Below are 18,852 nucleotides of genomic sequence, written 5' to 3' on the forward strand. Positions count from 1 at the left end.
ACACCCTCTATTGATGCTGCTCTTGCTCCTGTTTCAAACAAGCAGGCAAAAGTGCAGTTGCATACCCTGTAACAGGTGTTATTGCTCATTAGCCTTTTTTAATACATGGAAACTGACGTCAATAAATAAAACCAAAACACTAAGAATAAGGTGATACTTTTTTTTTCTTGGGGGGGGGGGGTCTAACAATCCATATAAGCCGTAACTTGCCACCACTTATGCAAGGTAGACCTTTTATTTATTCAGAGCAGCTTAATATGCTCTATTTTCTGTGTACAGTACCTACAATATGCTAGCCTCCAGCCTATCCCTTAACAACGTCTCCGATTCTATGCATACGTTTACCTCCCCCCCTCCCCTCTTTACAAAACCTTGGCGTGGTTTTAGTGCCAGCCGCGGAGGTAACAGCTCCAAAAGTTCATATGAATTCTATGAGCGTCGGACCTGTTACCACCGCAGCCGCCGCTAAAAACCGCGCCACGGTTTTGGAAAAAAAAAAAAAAAGGGGGGGAGGAAGGGGGTGGTGGAAATTATTTGTAGAACCAGCGCGAATTTTATAAGATTAGCATCGGTGCCTATTTTATAACTCCCAATGCATTACTTAACACTTATCGGTTTGCTGATAATAAACCACGCTTAACTAGAACAGTGCAAGCAAGTCCCCGCTTCATTAAAAAGCCATCAGAGATCATCCCCTGCCCTGTTCTACCGGCGAGTGGGCGTGGCGACCTCCAAGTGCAGGGATCAGTGGCTACCATGTGAAGGTCGCCACACGCATGCGCCATGAGATCACGTGACCTCCGATGCTGCTAGCCTGCTTATGCATGTGTGTCATCGTGAGCTTTGCTGTATCAGCCCGAGCAGAAGTCGCTACGCTGAATTATCGAAGGGAAGAGAAGGCAGCGTTCGGACGTCTCGGAAGACCCGGGGTATGTAGTTGATCATTCAGAGCCTTGTGCGCTCGCACGTGAACCCTGCACGAGCTACTTCTCTTGCCGCAAATCCCGTTCTCGCGCAGCTTTCTGTTTCTAACTTTGTCTTTTTTTTTTTTTTTTAAGAGCGCCGGCAACAGGCCCTACAGCTTTTCCTTTTCCGGCGTCCCGCCCTCTTCTGACGTAATTTCCTGCTTCCAGCAAGGCGGGATGTAGTCGAGGGAGAGAGTTTATGTCTGAGGGGACCGGAGAAGAAAAGCTGAGGGAATTTGTGGTGAATGATTTCAGGTATGAGTGTGACTGTAGGAAGAAGCTTGAGGGAACTGACAGAGAGAGAGAGAGACACGTTGGACCTGGGTGAGCGAGAGAGGGAAAGATGACAGACTTCGCTCGCCCAATACGTGTGAAGAGGGTGAGAGTGTGAAGGCAGCCGAATGCATGTCGCACGCCTAAAGCCATGACTTGGGATCTCTAACTGTGGCTGATCACGCTTTCTGTTCAAAAGGGCTGCGGGTGTTTTGGGCTGGGTAAAATGGTCCTGGCTATGATATACGAGCCCGATGTAATAGAATATATTAGTGGTAGAAGTTCAAAGTAAGTTTCTTCAAGGAAAATGCTGCAAAGGGGATCCATCTATGGAGCTGCTTGGGTGTAATTTATGCTATTGTATGGTGTGATATGCAGAGTGTAAGTTGTTTATGTATAAGAACACTGTTTCCTTGCTAGATATTTTTTGAAGTTTTGTTAGGTATTTTTTGAGCCAGTGGAGTGTTAAGTGAATTTCCAGTTCTCAGCCTTATCTATCACCTTCAGAGCAGTTTACAGACTATAAATAACCATATCTGTTCTCAGTTGCATATAAGAATGTTAATTTCCAGGGAAAGTAAGATTATTAGAAGGTGGGGGGGGGGAGAGATCATTACCGTACTTGGATATAAACCCTTGGTTTATATTCAAATCATAACCCCCCCTTTTTTTTTTTGGGGGGGTACCCTGTTTTAGATTCAGATCAGTTTATATTTGAGTATATATGGTAATGGAATGCTTTGGAATCTAGTGTACCCTGCATATCTAATATTCTTTCTGTCCCAATGGGAGTTAGAAAGAATTATTCAAAAGAAGTTGAGAATATCTGTTTGCCCATCTAGTGTCAAAATAACTATAAAGATTTCCCCAAATAGGATCAAACTTAGCATAAGGGGAAATCCAGTAAGAAGACACAAGTTTGAATGGATCAAACCACATTGGGGGATATAAGCCCTTTTGACCCATTGAGTTTCTGTGGGAGGAATTCAAGCTTCTATCCAAATGAAATAGTTGGATGGGATGAAGCTTGGCATGATGTGGGGGTGGGCTCAATAGGACACACTAGAATAAAAAAGGACCAAGTAAGACCAGCAGTTGTGAGAAATGAGCCCCCCCCCCAAAAAAAAAAAAAAAAGTGGTACAGTTCATTTCTATGGTAAAAGAAGTTCCAGTTGTAGTGGTTAGAGAACAGGGCAAGGCAGTTTAAAAGGTAGAATTCCTTACTCTTCCAAACCCCTCCATAGATATCACCCTCCAAAACATCCAAAAAATATTCCCTGCATTGCTGCCTCACCCTTTAAAAGTGCTGTCTCTCATAATAAAGTACCTTGACCCACTACTGACACAACACTCCAAAAACTGCCCCCTACAACACATATGTCAAACACAAGGCCCGGGGGCCGAATTCGGCCTGCCTGGCCATTTTATGTGCCCGCGGTAACTGTGCTGCATCTAAGTGCCTGACTGTGCAGCCCCGGTCGCCGGGGCTGAACGCTCTGTCTCACTCCCAACAGCGCTCCAAGCTCCTCACCATGCTACCTCATTACCAATTTGCAGGCAGAAGGACCCAGTCCCAGTGTAAAAGCAAGGTTGTAGCAGGGTGCTCCACACAAGTGCCTGACCGTGCCACAGGTGGTTAAGGAAGGATCTATGCTTTTACTAAGACTAAGTATCTTAATAAAATAATTGGTCCTCGACTTAGCCTGTGTTTTAGCCATGTGATTGAGTTTGACACCTCTGCCTTACAACTACCCTACATGGTCCAAAAGTTTTTTTGAAGGTTGAGTGGGGTTGAGACTTCATTAGTAATGGTGTAGAAATAAGGATAGTGGTTACTGTGAAGGGATGTCAGTGAACGTAATATTTTGGCAATTTCAAAGTTGAAAAATATTTTATTGCTTTATAAACAGAGTAAGCCAAATAATAAAAACCAATCTAGAATTCCCCTGACTGTAGATAAAATGGAAATTCTTGTTTATTCAGAAAGTGAAAGCAAAATTAAAACATAGTTTGAATATTGTTCAGTATAACACACAAAGGGGTCATTTTACTAAATTGCTGCAAGCGCTAGCATGCATTTATTGCACATTAAAAGGGTTTATCATGGGTGGGATGTGCGCTGCCATCCTACAGTAAAATTGCCTATCTGCAAGGGTACACTGCACGCTAAAATTTTTCTGAATTTTCCCTAAGGGGGTGTGTTTTGTGGTGGAGAGTGGGCATGGTAGCATTAATCAGTTAGGTGTAGGTAAGGACTCAAACGGTAACTCTTTAATGGCCACATGCTGGTGGCAAAATTAGCGCATGGCTATTAATTTAGGATAATGGGAAAGTAAGTCATTTTCTGGCCATGGCACAAGTGGCCTTAACGTAAGAGAAAGATGCACATAAGTGGCGCGCTAAGGCCACTTTTGCCATGGCTTTAGTAAAAGGACTTAAAACTTGTTTAGTGTGTGTGTATGTTGGAAACCTCTCCCTCCCCACCCTTTTTTTTTGTTTGTTTTGTTTTGTTTTAAAGGGATTTAAGTTCAGCTACATGGCCACTCAAAAAGATTGAGATATATGGTGGGACATTTATGATGGGTTTATTTTTGGGGTTTTTCTTTCTATCTAGATAATGTAAGTTAAATAACATGCCAAATTGCACAAAAAATCTGCTTTAGCTTTTGGAAATTTTTCAATAGGTTTTCTTTTACCCGAGGAAAATGATGTGTAGGTTTTCCAAGCAAATTCTAATTTGCATTAGTTTCCAGAAAAAACACATCTCTGGAAGTAGAGAAAGCTATATCCACAGTATAAGTAATGTGATTCGTTGCATTGTTGAAAGGTGAGCGATGTTAAAGGAAGGCATTTTAATTAAAGACATGCATGTTATTTACTTCCAGAACATTCTCGTCTTGGTCAAAGGATTTCTTGGACTGTGAAAGGAAAGTTACACTGGGGGCACAACTGTGTGAATCAGTTCAGAACCCAAGATTATATTGTTGCTTATAAACAGCATAATCCAATCCTTTACCATTTGAATCCAGTGCAAATCCAAGCCTCTTATATTCACATTCTTTATCCAGGTATGGATGTGTGTCTGTTTTATTTAAAAAAAAAGAAATCACTACATTTTAAAGTTTTTTGTCATCGCTTGCTTGTGCAGCTTTGGTCAAGGAATATTTTGTGGTGATAATTTTATATAGCGGTGGCTTAAATTTAAGACAGCGTGTACATTCTGTCCTACATTAGATTATAATTTTCTCTTTCACTTTATTTTCATTTTTTTCCTTTGGAAAGTCCTAATTTTTCTTGTTTGTATGTTTAACACTTTTATCTAGTGCAAAAGGCATGAGTCTTGAACAACTGGGTTTTCATCCTCCATTGGTCGCGAGACCCTGCATAAGGCATCAGCCACATTCTTTTTTTGGCTCCACCTCCTTCCTCAGTGGGCTGTGCCCCAGCAGTTCGGTCTTTTCCTTCTGAAAGTGAGACTGCTCTGAAAGCAAGATTACTCCAAGATCATCTTTATTATTATTTTTTTTAACCTGAATTGAGGCTTTTGGTGCTGCAGAGGTTCCCAGCAATCCTGAGACATCTCTGGCTGTGAGAAGACAGATTTTTGGTGCAGAGGTCTGTTGCTAGTGGGATTCCCCTTGGATAGGGCACCTGACTAGCCAGCCTGCATTAGTCGCTTTTTAGGCTTGGGGACCATTCCATTTGGAGCTATGCTTACTCCAGATTCATCTGGAGCTTGAGTGCAAGCTGTGTGGCCCTGAATTAGCCCTTGTGGCTCTAGCTGCATTTCTCCTTCCCCCTTTGTCAAGCGAGCTCCTGTGGGGGTATGAGGTTCAGGCTAGACTTGACTGGCAGCCCAAAGAAACAGGCATCAGAAATTCGTACATGCTTATCTGAGGCAGTTTTCTCTCTATCACAGCTTTCCCTGAAGCTGAGCAGCTCCCAGTACCAATGCAGGCACAGTGAGTACAGGCTATAGAAGCCTATGGGAAAAATCAGGAGGGGGGAGGGTCTGAAAATTGCATTTTGGGGGGTTTCTAGTTGCATGATCAGGTCCTCCACTTCCAAAAACCCTTTTATGAGATTTATTTTAACTTTGATTTAGCTACCCAGGGCAGTTTTGTGGTGCAAACGCCACCTTGAATTTCCCGATTGAAAAGCCTTTATCTGTCTCACTCGATTTTGCTTAAAATTGGTAGGGATGGACTTCTCAAGCCTTGATACCCCTGATTTCATGCCAGATTTGTGGTGGATGGCTGCCTGAGGAGCGTCCATGTTCCACATGCCACGGGGACCACAGGCTTAGCCTCCTCTGATCTCTCTAGGGTACTGGAGATTCAGATAGCTCACTCGGTGGGTAAGAAGTTCCTCCCAGAGCCCTCGTTTAGTGATCTGGTGTTTACTGTGAAGCTCGCGCGGGTGCTGCTATGCCTGCGGAAAACCAAAGGGAGGCTCAGCAGAAGTCCTTGAGGCTCCCTGTTCAGAGTTTTACTCTGGATTTTGTGAGCCTAATGTTTGAGGCCTAGCTGAATTACAGGGGGCCAGGTTTTGCCGTCCAGGGACTCATCAACCGTGCAGTGGGATCTATCTGCCCCTGTTAGATGCCACTCCCCCCCCCCCCCCCCCCACGACAGGATCCCAAAGTCTAGTTGGAAAAGGACTGGGAAGATTTGGGCTCAGAATCTATACCTTTGCACTCCCATAGTGGAGGGTAAAGCAGTATGGGTGTTTTCCCTAAGTCAGGAGTCTCAAGGGCTGTTCCAGTAGGCAGAAGTTCTTCTGGCTCTTTATGTGGCGCACTTGGCTGGCGTAGGCAAAAGTTCTTCTGGCTCTTGGCTGGCATGGGAAGTGTGCAAGTGGACTTTCTCGGTTGCCAAATCCTGGACCCAGGAGAGTGGTCGCTCTTGCTAAGAGCATTTCATCTCGTGGTGAGTCGCTGGAGCAGCTCATCAATATGCTTGATGGTTTCAGCCTAGAACTCCAAAGTCTGGCATTTTTATCAGTTGAAGAATAGAGCTGGGAAACTTAGGTCTCAATGCTTTGGTTTAGCCCTGGCCAACTCAGGAGATCCTTTACATCTTTCTGCCTTGGCCACTGGTGGGTTGGGTCATCTGCAGGATAGCACCTGATCGGGCCTGGTGATCCTAGTGACCCCAGACTGGCCTCGCAGTCCATGGGATACAGATCTGATCTGTTTTCAGTGGGACAAGAAGACCAAGCTGCCTCTTCATCACAACCTTCAGTTAAGGACCAGTTCCTAAGAAGAGCCCCCAGCACTTTGGTCTTACGGCATGGCTCTTGAGCACAAGGCCTTGCTTCAAAGAGGATACTCTGACATGGTCATTGCCACTCTTTTGATGTCCAAGTAGCCCTCTTCAAGGCTTGGAAGGCTTTCCAGCAGTGATGTGCCAGAGACCAGGTACCGCCATTGTGCACTCCCATTCCAGTGGTCTTAGCTTTCCTGCAGGCCGGTTTAGAAAAAGGCCTAGCGGTGGCTTCCCTCAAGACTAATAGACTAGCACTCAACGTTAATAAATCAAATGTGATGCTCTTTCCAAGGAGAGATAATTTAAAACTGAATTTTCCAATCTCTATTAAGGGCTCTCCCTTACAAACCAGTAAGTAATATTAAGATTCTAGGGATTATTTTTGATTACAAACTATTCTTTCATGATCACATTAGTAGCATTATCAAATCAACTTTCTTTAGGCTTTGCCAAATTCGCTCAGTTTCACAATTTCTCTGCACTAAATCCCTCAATATTCTTATCCACTCTCTCGTGATTTCCAAAATTGATTACTGCAATGCCCTATTCAAGGGAATAGCTCAAAATGAAATCAAGCGTCTACAAATTATTCAGAATGCTTCTATCGAGCTCATATTCAAAGCCAAGAAGTTTGATCACGTAACACTCCTTCTCAATAAAGTGCACTGGCTTCCAGTTGCTCACCGGATAACATATAAACTGTTTGCTCACATTCAAATCCCTTCTTTACAAAACTCCAGCTTTCATTTATAAGTTATTAATTCCATATGCTTCCAATAGAACGTTAAGATCTACTGAACACACTTGCTGACGATTCCCTCTCTTAGAATTATTAATACTAGTCGGCAATTGATTTTTTCTGTTACAGCCCCCCAAACTTGGAACTCACTTCCTATTCACTTGAGGGAAGAACACAACTTAGAAAAATTCAAAAGTAAACTAAAGAACTTTCTTTTTAAAGACGCCTTTGAAAATTAGCCATTTAGTCTTCCAACCAATTTTACTTTTTCTCTCTAATTTTATTGAAGTAATTTTTAACTTCCCTTTCCTTCTGTATCTCCCTTATATGTCTCTTTAACTTTTAAATAATTTGTAGTTCTTATCCCTCTCTTCCCTTATGTTCTTAGTTTTGTTACGTTTGCCAATAGTCTTGTCAGACCTGATTTTTGTTATTTATTGTATTGTTCCCCACATTTTGTAATTTTATTATTATGTACATCGCTTAGAATTATGATTAAGCGATTAATCAAATCTCCATTAAACTTGAAGGTTCAGGTGGCAGGCCTTTCTTGTTTCAGAGCGCACAGCGATTCCATTTTGCTTACGACTGATCCAGATTTGACCAGATTTCTCAGGGGGGTGCTTTGCTTTCAACATCTTCTTTTGCAGCCATTTTCCACATGGAACCTTAATATTGTGCTGAAGGGGCTTACTGAAGCTCCTTTTGAGCTGTTCAAGGATGTGTCTCTTGTAGACCTTATGGTCATGGCAATTGTCTCAATAAGTGGTTTCAGAATTTTGTCAACTAGGAAATTCATCTGCCTGCTTTTCATTCCACTGGGTCAGAGAAGACGGATAAGATATTGTGGAAGCTAGATGTGCAAAGAGTCTTGCAAAGAGTCCCAGTAGTAAGCTCGCTACTGGGAGAGGTCCAATGATTTCTGTCTTGCTGATCATCTATTTGTTGAGACTAACCAGTCTAGACAGGGTAGGCTGGCATCTAAGACTTCTGTTGCAGATGGATACACTGGCCATTTCATCGACTTACGTCACAGGTGGCAAGCAGCTGCTGGTTTCTTTCAATGCTCACTCGACTACTGGTGTTGCTGCTTCATAGGTGGAGTCTCAAGCAATTAATCTGTCCAGAATTTGTAGAGCGGCTACTTGGTCATCTCTTCATACCTTTACCTGATTTTACAGAGTGGATGTGGCAGCTCAGTCAGATACCGCATTTGGGGTCTTAGTGTTGCGGATGGGCTCTTCTGTCCCAGGCTAGATGTTGCCATTGCTTTGGTATGTCACCTTTCATATGGAATCCGGAGGGATGTAACAGAATGGAAGATTAGGTTCTTAATTTTGGTGATCTTCTTTCTATTAGTCCCCTATGGATTCTGTACAGTCCGCCCTTTTGTCTACTCTGTCCTTTGTGTATCATCTGCATATTTCTGCCTTGGATGTTTCTCCTTTCAGGCCTCGGCACCTTGCAGCCTGCAGACAGACCCTTTGGGGCATTGTGCTGTATATGCAGGTACATATCTTCTACTACTACTATTTCTATAGTGCTACCTCAGCCATGTGGGAGAAGCAGAAGAAAAAGTGTGTGGATTTCTGCAATTGTTACTTTTTAATCTACCAAGAAAAGGAACCATAGTGATATGCAACAGTGATCTGTACTGGGCTGATAAAATAGGGGTAAAACTTTTTTTCCCTATCTTTTCTTCCTTATTGAGTATACCGTGCTTTTTATCCTATAATATTGTAACTGTTAACTTGACTTTTTGTTTTAATAAAGCTGTTCCAAAAACATAACCCCCTCCTCACAATTATAGTTACACTAGTGTTTAAGCCCGTTACATTAACGGGTACTACTAGTAAAGCCTCCTTCCCTCACATGCCCCCTATTTTCAGCCCCAGCTCCAAACCTATTTTTACCCTCCCCAGCCCCCTTCTCCCATCTTTTCCCTTTCAGCTTCCAGCCCTAGCCCCCTTTTCTCACCAGCAGCACTTCTCTGTGCAGGAACAGCAGCAGCATTCCCTCCCCATCCATTTCCCTGTGCAGCAGCAGCATTTTCCACCCCTCACCCCACTTCCCTGTGCAGTAGCATTCCCTCCCCCCCAGATCCTCATATGTGACAGAACTGCCCAAAGGCTTAAACTAGCCTTCCCCTCTCCACGCGGCATCCACTATTCAGGCAAACTGGGAAAATCCCTTCTCTTCAAAATCACAGGTCTTTGGAACGACCTCACCACCCCGCTGTGGAACCTGAGCTCCCTTCAGTTATTCCGCAAACAACTGAAAACCTGGCTTTTCAGCAAATTGTAGCTCTATCCTTCCCCCCTTTCTCTCCCCCCTTCTACACATAAGTTCATGTAATCCTTTTTCTTCTTCTCTACCCACTATTTTAAAGTTCTTGTAAACCGTGTCGAGCTCCATTCTCATGGAGATGATGCGGTATATAAACTTAAGGTTTAGATTAGATTAGATTAGAATTGGAAATTTTGCATCTATTTACTTGCACTTCTCTTACATTCAAAAGTAAATAATCATTTCCAACAAAACATCACTGCTGTCTTTTGCAAATTCAAGTTCAACTGATTATCCCTCATCCAATATTGTATTCTTTGTATACAAATGGTCAATTTGTTTTTAACATAATCTACCTCCTTCCACCTGGAGGACTCTTGAGGCCCATTGCTATTTTGGGGGTCTAGTGGCCCAAGTTTTGTTGGGGCTTTGCGATGGCCCAAGATCTTCAGGTCCTGCCTGCTGTGGCCTTGAGGCAGGATTCGTGTGCAGGAGCATTGGCCTCGGCAGCCGGGAGCTTTTTAATTTTGATGCCAGCCGCCAGACTCCCCCTGTCCAGCCTTTGATCACGGCCAGCTGTAGTGAACCTTGCAGGCCGCTCTCCACGTCGGTAGCACGTTCCCTCTGACGGAATCCCGTGTATCAGAGGGAACGTGCTACCAAGGTGCAGAGTGGCCTGCGAGCTTTGCTACAGCCGGATGCAATCCTCAGTAGGCTGTTTAGAAGAGGAGGTGGCACAGCTAAGTGTGCATGCACACTCCTGCTGGCCACGGATCTACGGATCATGGATCATGAAGGTAGGAGTGCGCATGCGTGCTTAGCGTTTTATTATAGTAGATTATGCTAGGTTCCACATTAGGGGCATCTTCTTAGGAAAAGGATCTAGGTTGTGGACAGTATGCCTCTCATAGGAGCTGGCCTAACAATTAGGCAAGACCAGGCAGTTGCTTAAGGGCAGCAAAAAGCAAGCTTCAGATTCTGTCCCTTCTACTTTGCTGTACCGTATGCCTGGAAGAAATTGCCTGACTTGGTATGTTAAGCTCCATCTCTGACAGTATTTAAATCCAGACTCAAAGCCCACTTCTTTGAAGATGCTTTCAATTCCAGACTCCTTCAATTCCTGCCTGCTTAGCACCAATATCTGTCTTGTCATTCCCTTTGTGATTCCCCTGCCTGCTAAGCGCCAATATTTGTCTTGTCCAGTTTGTCTGTCTTGACTAGATTGTAAGCTCTTTTAGCAGAGACTGTCTCTTCTATATTTTGATTTACAGTGCTGCGTATGTCTAGTAGTGCTATAGAAATGATTATTAGTAGTAGAAAACAGTACATCAGTCTGTACCTCAAAGATATAGCAGAATTAGAAAAGGTACAGAGAAGGGTGACCAAAATGATAAAGGGGGTAGAACTCCTCTTATAAGAGGAAAGACTAAAGGGGTTATGAATCTTCAACTATTCATGCTTTATAGAAATACAGTGGATCTGATAATTTAGCCAGCAACTGTGTACCATGTTACCCCAAAAATAAGCCCTAGCAAGATTTTTGGGGTAGGTCTTAATATAAGCCCTACCCCCAAAATAAGCCCTTGTTAGATCACCACCGAAGCTCCCTCTTGCCCGCACAGCCGAACCCCGCTGACCCACCGTGAGACAGACATACCTCCCTCCAAACAGCAGCAACGGCAGCACTTTAAATAGGCTGCTTCGTGTTCTTGTTCCGCCGGGTCCTATCCTCTGCCGCATCACTGATGTCATTAGCGACGTGTCACAGGAAAGGTTCCAGTGGGAGAAGGCCGCGAAGCAGCCTGTTTAAAGTGCTGCGAACACTGCTGTTTGTAGGGAGGTATGTTGGTCTCGCTGTGGAAGGGCCGGTGCAGTTCTGCTGGGGGGGGGGGGGGGATGGGAGGTAGGGTTAGAAGCTGTGCAAAGTAGTGCTGCCCAATTTCTGATTCGATTCACTTTGGGTCATTAGTATCGATTCAAATTTTTTTAAAAATTGGCCTCCCGATTCGACCCAAATTTAATATAAGACGGTGTCTTATTTTCAGGGAAACACGGTAATAATACTCAAAAGTCATTATGGGTTACATGAAACAAGCACCAGACAATTCCGACATGGCCGTATTTTGAAGAATCTTTATCAGGGGAGTAACAATAATAATATAGCAAACTGGACTATACTCGGTATGTCATCGTCATTCAGAGAAAAACATTGATCATTTACACCAGCATCTGTGGTAGCAAGCAGTTGATTAAAGTTAAAATTCTAGCTTTGTAAAAAAAAAAGTTGTTTGTTCTAAAACTACATTATACCTCTGTTGAAGATTATTTGAAATATGGCCATGCCAGATGCTTGTTTTATGTAACTTAATAAAAAAAATTTTTTTTACTATCTATTGAAGTTCATATGTAATCAACTTATGCATATAAGAAGTACACTGGTTGTTAGTTAGTCGATGAAGATCTGTTTTACTGCATATTTGTTGTAGGTCTTTGCCTCTGGATTATCTTCTGATTTCATGCTTTTACATGCAGAAATGCTAGTTATTTTCTTCCTTTGTTAATCTGTCATTTTAAAAAACATTTGTGTTTATATTACTGGAAGAAATTGATTAGAGCATCATAATAAAAAAAAAAGATTATAACTGATTTTGATATCTGTACTGTTGTTGGTTTTTTTTTTTTTAAATGCAGGTAAACTCTTATCACATCATGGCTACTGATTCTATGGAAATTGACGATGCTCTGTATAGGTAAGCATACCCAGCCTTTGTTTATCAGTGATTATTGTTGCTTTGAGGAGGAATGTGTAGGAATTGGAGGAAAAGAATAAAGGAAGTTGCCTTGCCAGTTGAGTGCTAATAAATGGAGATTGGGATAGAGCAGAGATCTTTCATACTGTGTCAGCAAGGTTGGAAAGAATTTGCATTATGATGGGATCCTGTACATTGTACTGGAGGAGGAGAGGGAACCATGGTTGACGGAATTTTTAGGGTTCTGAAACAACAAATTTTAAAAATTATGTTGATCGGAAGTTGACGCTTACTTAACGATATATGAGTAAAATACTTAAATTAGTATTATTTTACCAGTAAAGTTTGATAAATATGTGTATAACAGCTGAGTTTGCTCCAGCAATCCACTGATTACTTACATTCAAATAGAGGTCATTAGCCATGTGCAAAGCCACTAGGCATGCACACTAGTCATACGCAAAGTATCTCTCCTACGGTGATTACATTCACACGATAACAGAAAACAAAACTGTTTTACCGGCCATAAACATCAAAACAGTAGGTAACGAATAACGAAGATTCAGTTGTAGTATTTTTATTTCTATTTACTTTTTAATTTCTTAAGGTTGTAAAAGATGTCTAATATAAGAATAATCTGCGGCTCCCCTGTACATCAGTCATGGCTCCCAGTTTGGGAACTGCTGCTCTAGAGCTAGCCTTAAACAGGTTGTCGCAACTAGATGGAACAGAATCTATAATATGATAGTATCAATATGTAAAAACTTAACACATCTTAAGACATCTGGCAACTGAATTCAATGATTAAAAAACTGTAGAAGCTGCTTTTTGGATTTAAATGAACTACTGTTAAATGGCATAATTTGTGTCTTGGTTGCCTTTGATGTGGCAACAAAACTCTTATCTGCTGATCAGACTTCTACCACATCCTTCCATCACTTGCCCAGTTGCTCAAGCATCTTAGGGCTCCTTTTACGAAGGTGCGCTAGGAGCTTAACGCGCGGAATAGCGCGCGCTAGCTGTTACCGCCTCCTTTTGAGCAGGCAGTAGATTTTCGGCTAGTGCACGCTATAGCGCGCACTAATCTGGTGAGTGCGATAAAAATGCTAGTGCACCTTCGCGCTAGCGTTTTTAATGCACGCACTGGATTAGCGCGCGCTAGCCGAAAATCTTCCGCCTGCTCAAAAAGAGGCGGTAGCGGCTATTGCACACGGCAATTTAGTGTGCGCTATTCCACTTGTTAAGGCCCTAGCGCGACTCTGTACAAGGAGCCCTAAATACATCATTGCTGGCATCAGTGAGCATTTCTAGCATTTAAATGACACTTATTTTCCTGTTCACCCACTAACTGTGTTAGTTTTTCAGAAATGGATGTAAAAGATAATCATCTAATTATCTTCCTAAATCAGTGCTCTCAAACTCGCGGCCCGGAGGCCAAATGCGGCCCGCCAGGTACTATTTTGAGGCTCTCGGTATGTTTATTATCTCAAAAGTAAAATAAAACAGTTTCTTGATCATATGTCTCTTTAGCTATAAATTACAATATTATTATTAAGACTTAGCCAAAAGGAAAGATTTATAAACTATAAAGAGTTTTACTTCATGCAAAGTTGTCATTTCTTTAATAAGACATTAACTATTTTTTTCAGAGGCCCTCAAAGTACCTACAAATCCAAATGTGGCCCTGCAAAGAGTTTGAGACCACTGTCCTAGATGATGTAAAAACACAGGCAAACAAATCTTTGGGAAGGTTGTACCAAAGCTAGATAAAAATGGAAGGCACTATTTATGATTCATAAATACCAGCTGTACAGAATGTTGTCCCTTTTAATACTTCAATAAAAAGATTTAAATATAAAATCATAAGTCTTTGAGGCTTGTGCAGATGAGGACAGAGCTTGCTTTGAACACATCAGAGAGGCAGAAAACTTGCTAGTGTTAGGAAAGTTACATTGGAAACTTGGAGCCTTCCAAATTCAATTGATGTAAACCTCCAGGTTTATTTTATTGGCTTTTCAAAAAATGGGGAAAAGGAAGGGTTCTTTATATATTTGTGCCTGTGAAACATTGTTCTATATCATCTTTTTTTTAAATTTTTTGTGCTTAATATAGTAGACAGAGATATGTTCTTGGAGACACAGCCATGCAGAAGATGGCCCAGTCCCATGTTTTCCTTAGTGGAATGGGTGGACTTGGTGTAGAAATTGGTAAGTATGCTAGTTGCATTGGTATAGCTGCAATTGGGGAAAACATTTTCCATTGCTTTATATTGTATGCAACCTATTGTCAGATTTTCCCTCATTCTGTCATTCTTTATTTATTTATCTTATTTTTATTGTCTATTTTCTGTAAACCGCTTAGAATCCTAACCGAGTTTAGCGGTATATAAGAAATAAATTACATTACATTACATTTAATTTTTGTCTCTCTTGTCTGTTATGCAAAAGTTTTAAACTCTATATGGTCAGAATAATTTTTTCACATGTTGCCTGCACAGTTCCCAAAGTTCAAGTACCATTAAGCAGCAATAACAAAGAAGGGATGGTATATTACTGTTCTTCTTTTATTTATTCCTGATGAGAAATGTAATTTGAAAGGCCTTTTTTTAACTCCTGCTTATAACTGCTAAAAAAGACAGAAGTGTGTTTGGTAAAATCATATTCTAGTATTTCTCTGATACAGTTAATCTAAGGTATAAATATCTGGAGCTGAATATTAAATGTAGAAATCATTATTAAAATTGACACATAACAGTCATTCCAAATGCATATAAAATAGAGTATTTTTTTGTTTTAATGGGGAAAGCTGAGAACAGCAGTGGAAAGAATAGAATATTAATAATGTGATAATTCTTTAATCGTTTTTACCTTCCTGAATTATACAAGTAACATAAGAGAAGAGTGGTTCATAGTTGGGAACATTACCTGCATGTTAGATACAACTCAAACTTTTTTTTTAGGCTCAAAAATTTTCCTTCCATTTCTTAGGCATTCAGCTCTGTCAGAACTGAGGCTGGAATCTTGTGCCATGTGCCTTTGTTAACAACTGTCTGGAGACTTGTGTCTTCTATTTTATATCCCTTCCTAATTCACCACTCATTCCAGAAACTTCCTTGGTTAGCAGTCATGCACCAGAGTTGCTCCTTGAATTCTTCAATTTTCAGACTTAAATCAGCCGCTAGGTGTCACTATTGCATACTGATTGGAACTTGACATCTCCCATTCCAGTGCTGCTCCTTGTGACCCTGGGCAAGTTACTTAATCCTCCATTGCTCAAGAAATAAAATAAGTACCTGTAAATATATAAACCGCTTTGAATGTGTAACCACAAAAAAGTGGTATACAAGTCTCATTCTCTTTACCTCCCTACAAATCCAGGGGGCTGTGACTGTTGTCCTCACTGCATATCCATCCTGGGGAATGGAAGTCCTAAGTTCAGACTAACTTAGGTCGTCTTAATGGTAGTGTGCAGCAATGTCAACTGTGTCAATTTGGCCAGCTCTACTACATTATTCTGAAACTTTTTCATTTGTGTTCATTATCCATCCCTTCAAGAATTAGAACTTGTGAAAAACATACATCATAGAAGTCATTCATGCTTATGGTGTGCAAAATTCTTCCCTGGCTCTTATCAAAATACTGCAACAGTGACTTGTGACATCTCTTGAAGTTTGACTGCCTTTATATATTGATTTTGTGTTGTGTACAAAATGTTTTGAAGTTCAGAGAGCCAGCAGAATGTACTAAGATTTTGAGTGACATCTTCCAGTATGGTCTGTCAGCTCAGAGCTGTTGAATTTCCTCTTATATCATGGGCTGTGCAGAGCAAGGACCTTAGATGTTGTGTGCAAGTATCCATAAGGATAGGATGATAAAATACAGCATACATTGAACAAATGTAAACATAGTGTTTAAGGTGCTTTATTAACTCATCAGCAGTAGTAATTTTTCTGTTTTTTTTTTTTTTAAGCTAAGAATGTCGCTCTTGCTGGAGTTAAGGTGAGTATATTTTTCTTTCTTGTTTATAATGATCCTGCTAATTTTATATTGCTTGAAGCTCAGAATCTGAAACCTTTTAAGTGGCATTTTATCCTATTGAATATCCCCTGGGAAAACAAAAATCCCAATGCAGCTAAGTAGTGAAAATTGTTGAATTACACTTGGGTTGTGAGAAATTGCAGAAAGATCTTGTCAAAATGGAAGACCTGAGTATCCATGTGGAAGATGAATTTTAATATGTACAAGTGCAAAGTGATGCACTCGAGGAAGAATAGTCCAAACTATAGCTATATGAAGCAAGGTTTCACATAAGATATTACCACACAGGAAAATTATTCTGTTACTTCCCCTCTGGATTCTGTACGCAAGGTGTATTGAAAGAAATCTCTATAAAACTGGAAGATGTACTAAGCCAAATCAACAAGTTAAAAAGTGATAAATCATCTGGACTGGATGGTATACATCCCAGGGTATTAAAATAACTCAAATATGAAATTGCTGACCTGCTGTTAGTGATCTGTAACTTGTTGCTAAAATTGTCTGTAGTACCTGAAGATTGAAAGGTTACCATTGTTCGATTTTTAAAAAGGGTTCCGGAGTGAGAGCTAGAAAATTACAGACTGGTAAACTTGACTTCAGTGTTGGGCAAAATAGTGGAAACAATTATAAAAAAAATAAAATAAAATTGTGGAACACATAAACATGATTTAATAGGACAGAGTGTGGGTTCAGCCAAGGGAGATGTTGCCTCACCGGTCTTATTCCATAGACTGAGCAAAATTGGGATTACTGGTACAATGTTCAATTGGCTTAAGTCTTTTTTGGATGGTCATTAACTTTTTTGTCTGATGGGAAAAATTTTTCGGAGTATTTGTTAATGAAACCTGGTGTTCCTCAGGGTTCATCTCTTTCTGCAACATTATTTAATATTTTTCTTATCGCTTTATACAGTGTTGAAATCTCTGGGAGTTGATATTGTCTTCATGCTGACGATATTCAGTTTATATTTAAGATTTTGCCGAGTCATGCTGAAACATTAGATTTTTAAAATTTCTTTTTGGATAAGATTAGTAGCTGGTTGGGTGTAATAATCGTCTAATACTGAACGTGGAGAAGACAAAAATTATTTTGCTTTTGCATCATGCTATTTATGATTTTCCAACATTGGTTACTTTTAAGGAAGTGACAATGTCATTTGTAAAAACACTTAAAACTTTGGGTATATATGAATACTTTTCTGAAGATGAAAGAGCATGCCTCTTATATTGTTAAAAAATCTTTTTTAAGACGAGGCTTTTATACCCTTTTGAAGTCAGTGTTGACCAGTTCTAATTTTTAGTTTGGCTATTCAAAGTCTGATTTTTCCACTATTGACTATTATAATTCCTTGCTAATGGGTATTCCTAAGAAATATTTGAGCTCTTTACAGGTTGCTCAAAAGTCTGTGGCAAAGTTAATTACTGGAACTTCTAGATTTGAACATATTGCTCTTGTTCTTAAAGAATTGCACTGTTTGCCAATTGAGTATTGCATTCATTATAAATTGTTGTTACTTGTTTTAAAAATACTGATTGGCAGGAAATCTCCAGTTTTGTTAGACTTCTTTTGTATTTATCGACCAAAACGGAACATATGTTCCTTGACCAGTAATGCCCTGGTGATTCCTTCTGTTAGTATAATTCACTGTGAGGAATATAGGAAATCAGTAATGGAACCGATTACCGGTACCTGAGCAATTGCGAGGGCTTGGTGATGACTGTTTCAAGATTTTGTTGAAAACGTTTTTGTTTCAGGTATACCAAGGCTGATTTCCTTTATATATATATTTTTTCATTCATTAAGGGCTCCTTTTATAAAGGTGTAGAGAATGACACGGGGAAAAAAATCTGTCCCCGTCACCACCTCGTCCCCGGCCCTCCATCCTCTGCACCGCCCCGTCACCGCTGTTCCCTTCACCGCCCCATCACCGTCACCGCCCCGTCACCGCCACTGCCATCCCATTCACCGCCCCGTCCCCGTCCCCGCAGCATCCATATAAGCCTTAGTACTCTAATATTTAGCTTATTCCGTTCTTATAAATCAAAGTTCCTGCTGCTGAACTAGAGAAAAAAATGTTCAGCTGGCAGGGCTTTGTTTATAAATTTTTATCAACACAACTAATATACTACTTTATCCTAAAGCAAAAAATAAAGAAATAAATAGAATTTTTTTTTCTACCTTTGTTGTCTGGTTTCTGCTTTCCACATCTTCTCATTCAATTCCTTCCATCCACTGTGTGTGTTCTCTCTGCGTCTTCCATTTGCTGTTACTGTGCCTCTCCCTTCACCCTCCCCCAATTGGTCTAGCACCCATCTTCTTCCCTCCGCTCCCCCATAGTCTGGCATCTGTCTTCTTCCCTTCCAGCCTCTTCTCCCCACTCTGTCTTCCACATTTCCCTTCAGGGTCTGTTCCTCTCTACCCTCTTTCAATGTCTGTTCTATTCCTTTCCTCCTCCACCTTCCCTCCCTCCTTTACCATCTGTTCCTTTCTACCACCCTTCAGCTCCTCTCGTGTGGCCTATCTATCTATCTAAAT

General features: G+C 40.9%; 1 protein-coding gene across 4 annotated transcripts in view; it reads left to right on the top strand.

Moving 5' to 3' along the window:
- Positions 1–731: 731 nt before the first annotated feature.
- UBA6 (ubiquitin like modifier activating enzyme 6) overlaps positions 732–18,852 on the top strand; it is a 328,373-nt gene continuing 310,252 nt past the window's right edge. Inside the window, exons 1-5 of one of the 4 annotated variants that reach the window (XM_033914779.1) lie at positions 732–929; positions 4,124–4,306; positions 12,222–12,280; positions 14,393–14,487; positions 16,250–16,278. In XM_033914779.1, the coding sequence (XP_033770670.1) occupies positions 12,240–12,280; positions 14,393–14,487; positions 16,250–16,278 (165 nt within the window). In that variant the 5' untranslated portion in view covers positions 732–929; positions 4,124–4,306; positions 12,222–12,239. Of the gene's footprint in view, positions 930–1,091; positions 1,221–4,123; positions 4,307–12,221; positions 12,281–14,392; positions 14,488–16,249; positions 16,279–18,852 lie in introns of those variants that run through there. The other 3 variants (XM_033914755.1, XM_033914773.1, XM_033914764.1) reach the window with 3 other exon arrangements.

The sequence above is a fragment of the Geotrypetes seraphini genome, chromosome 1 (genome assembly GCF_902459505.1).
Source record: "Geotrypetes seraphini chromosome 1, aGeoSer1.1, whole genome shotgun sequence".
NCBI lineage: Eukaryota > Metazoa > Chordata > Amphibia > Gymnophiona > Dermophiidae > Geotrypetes > Geotrypetes seraphini.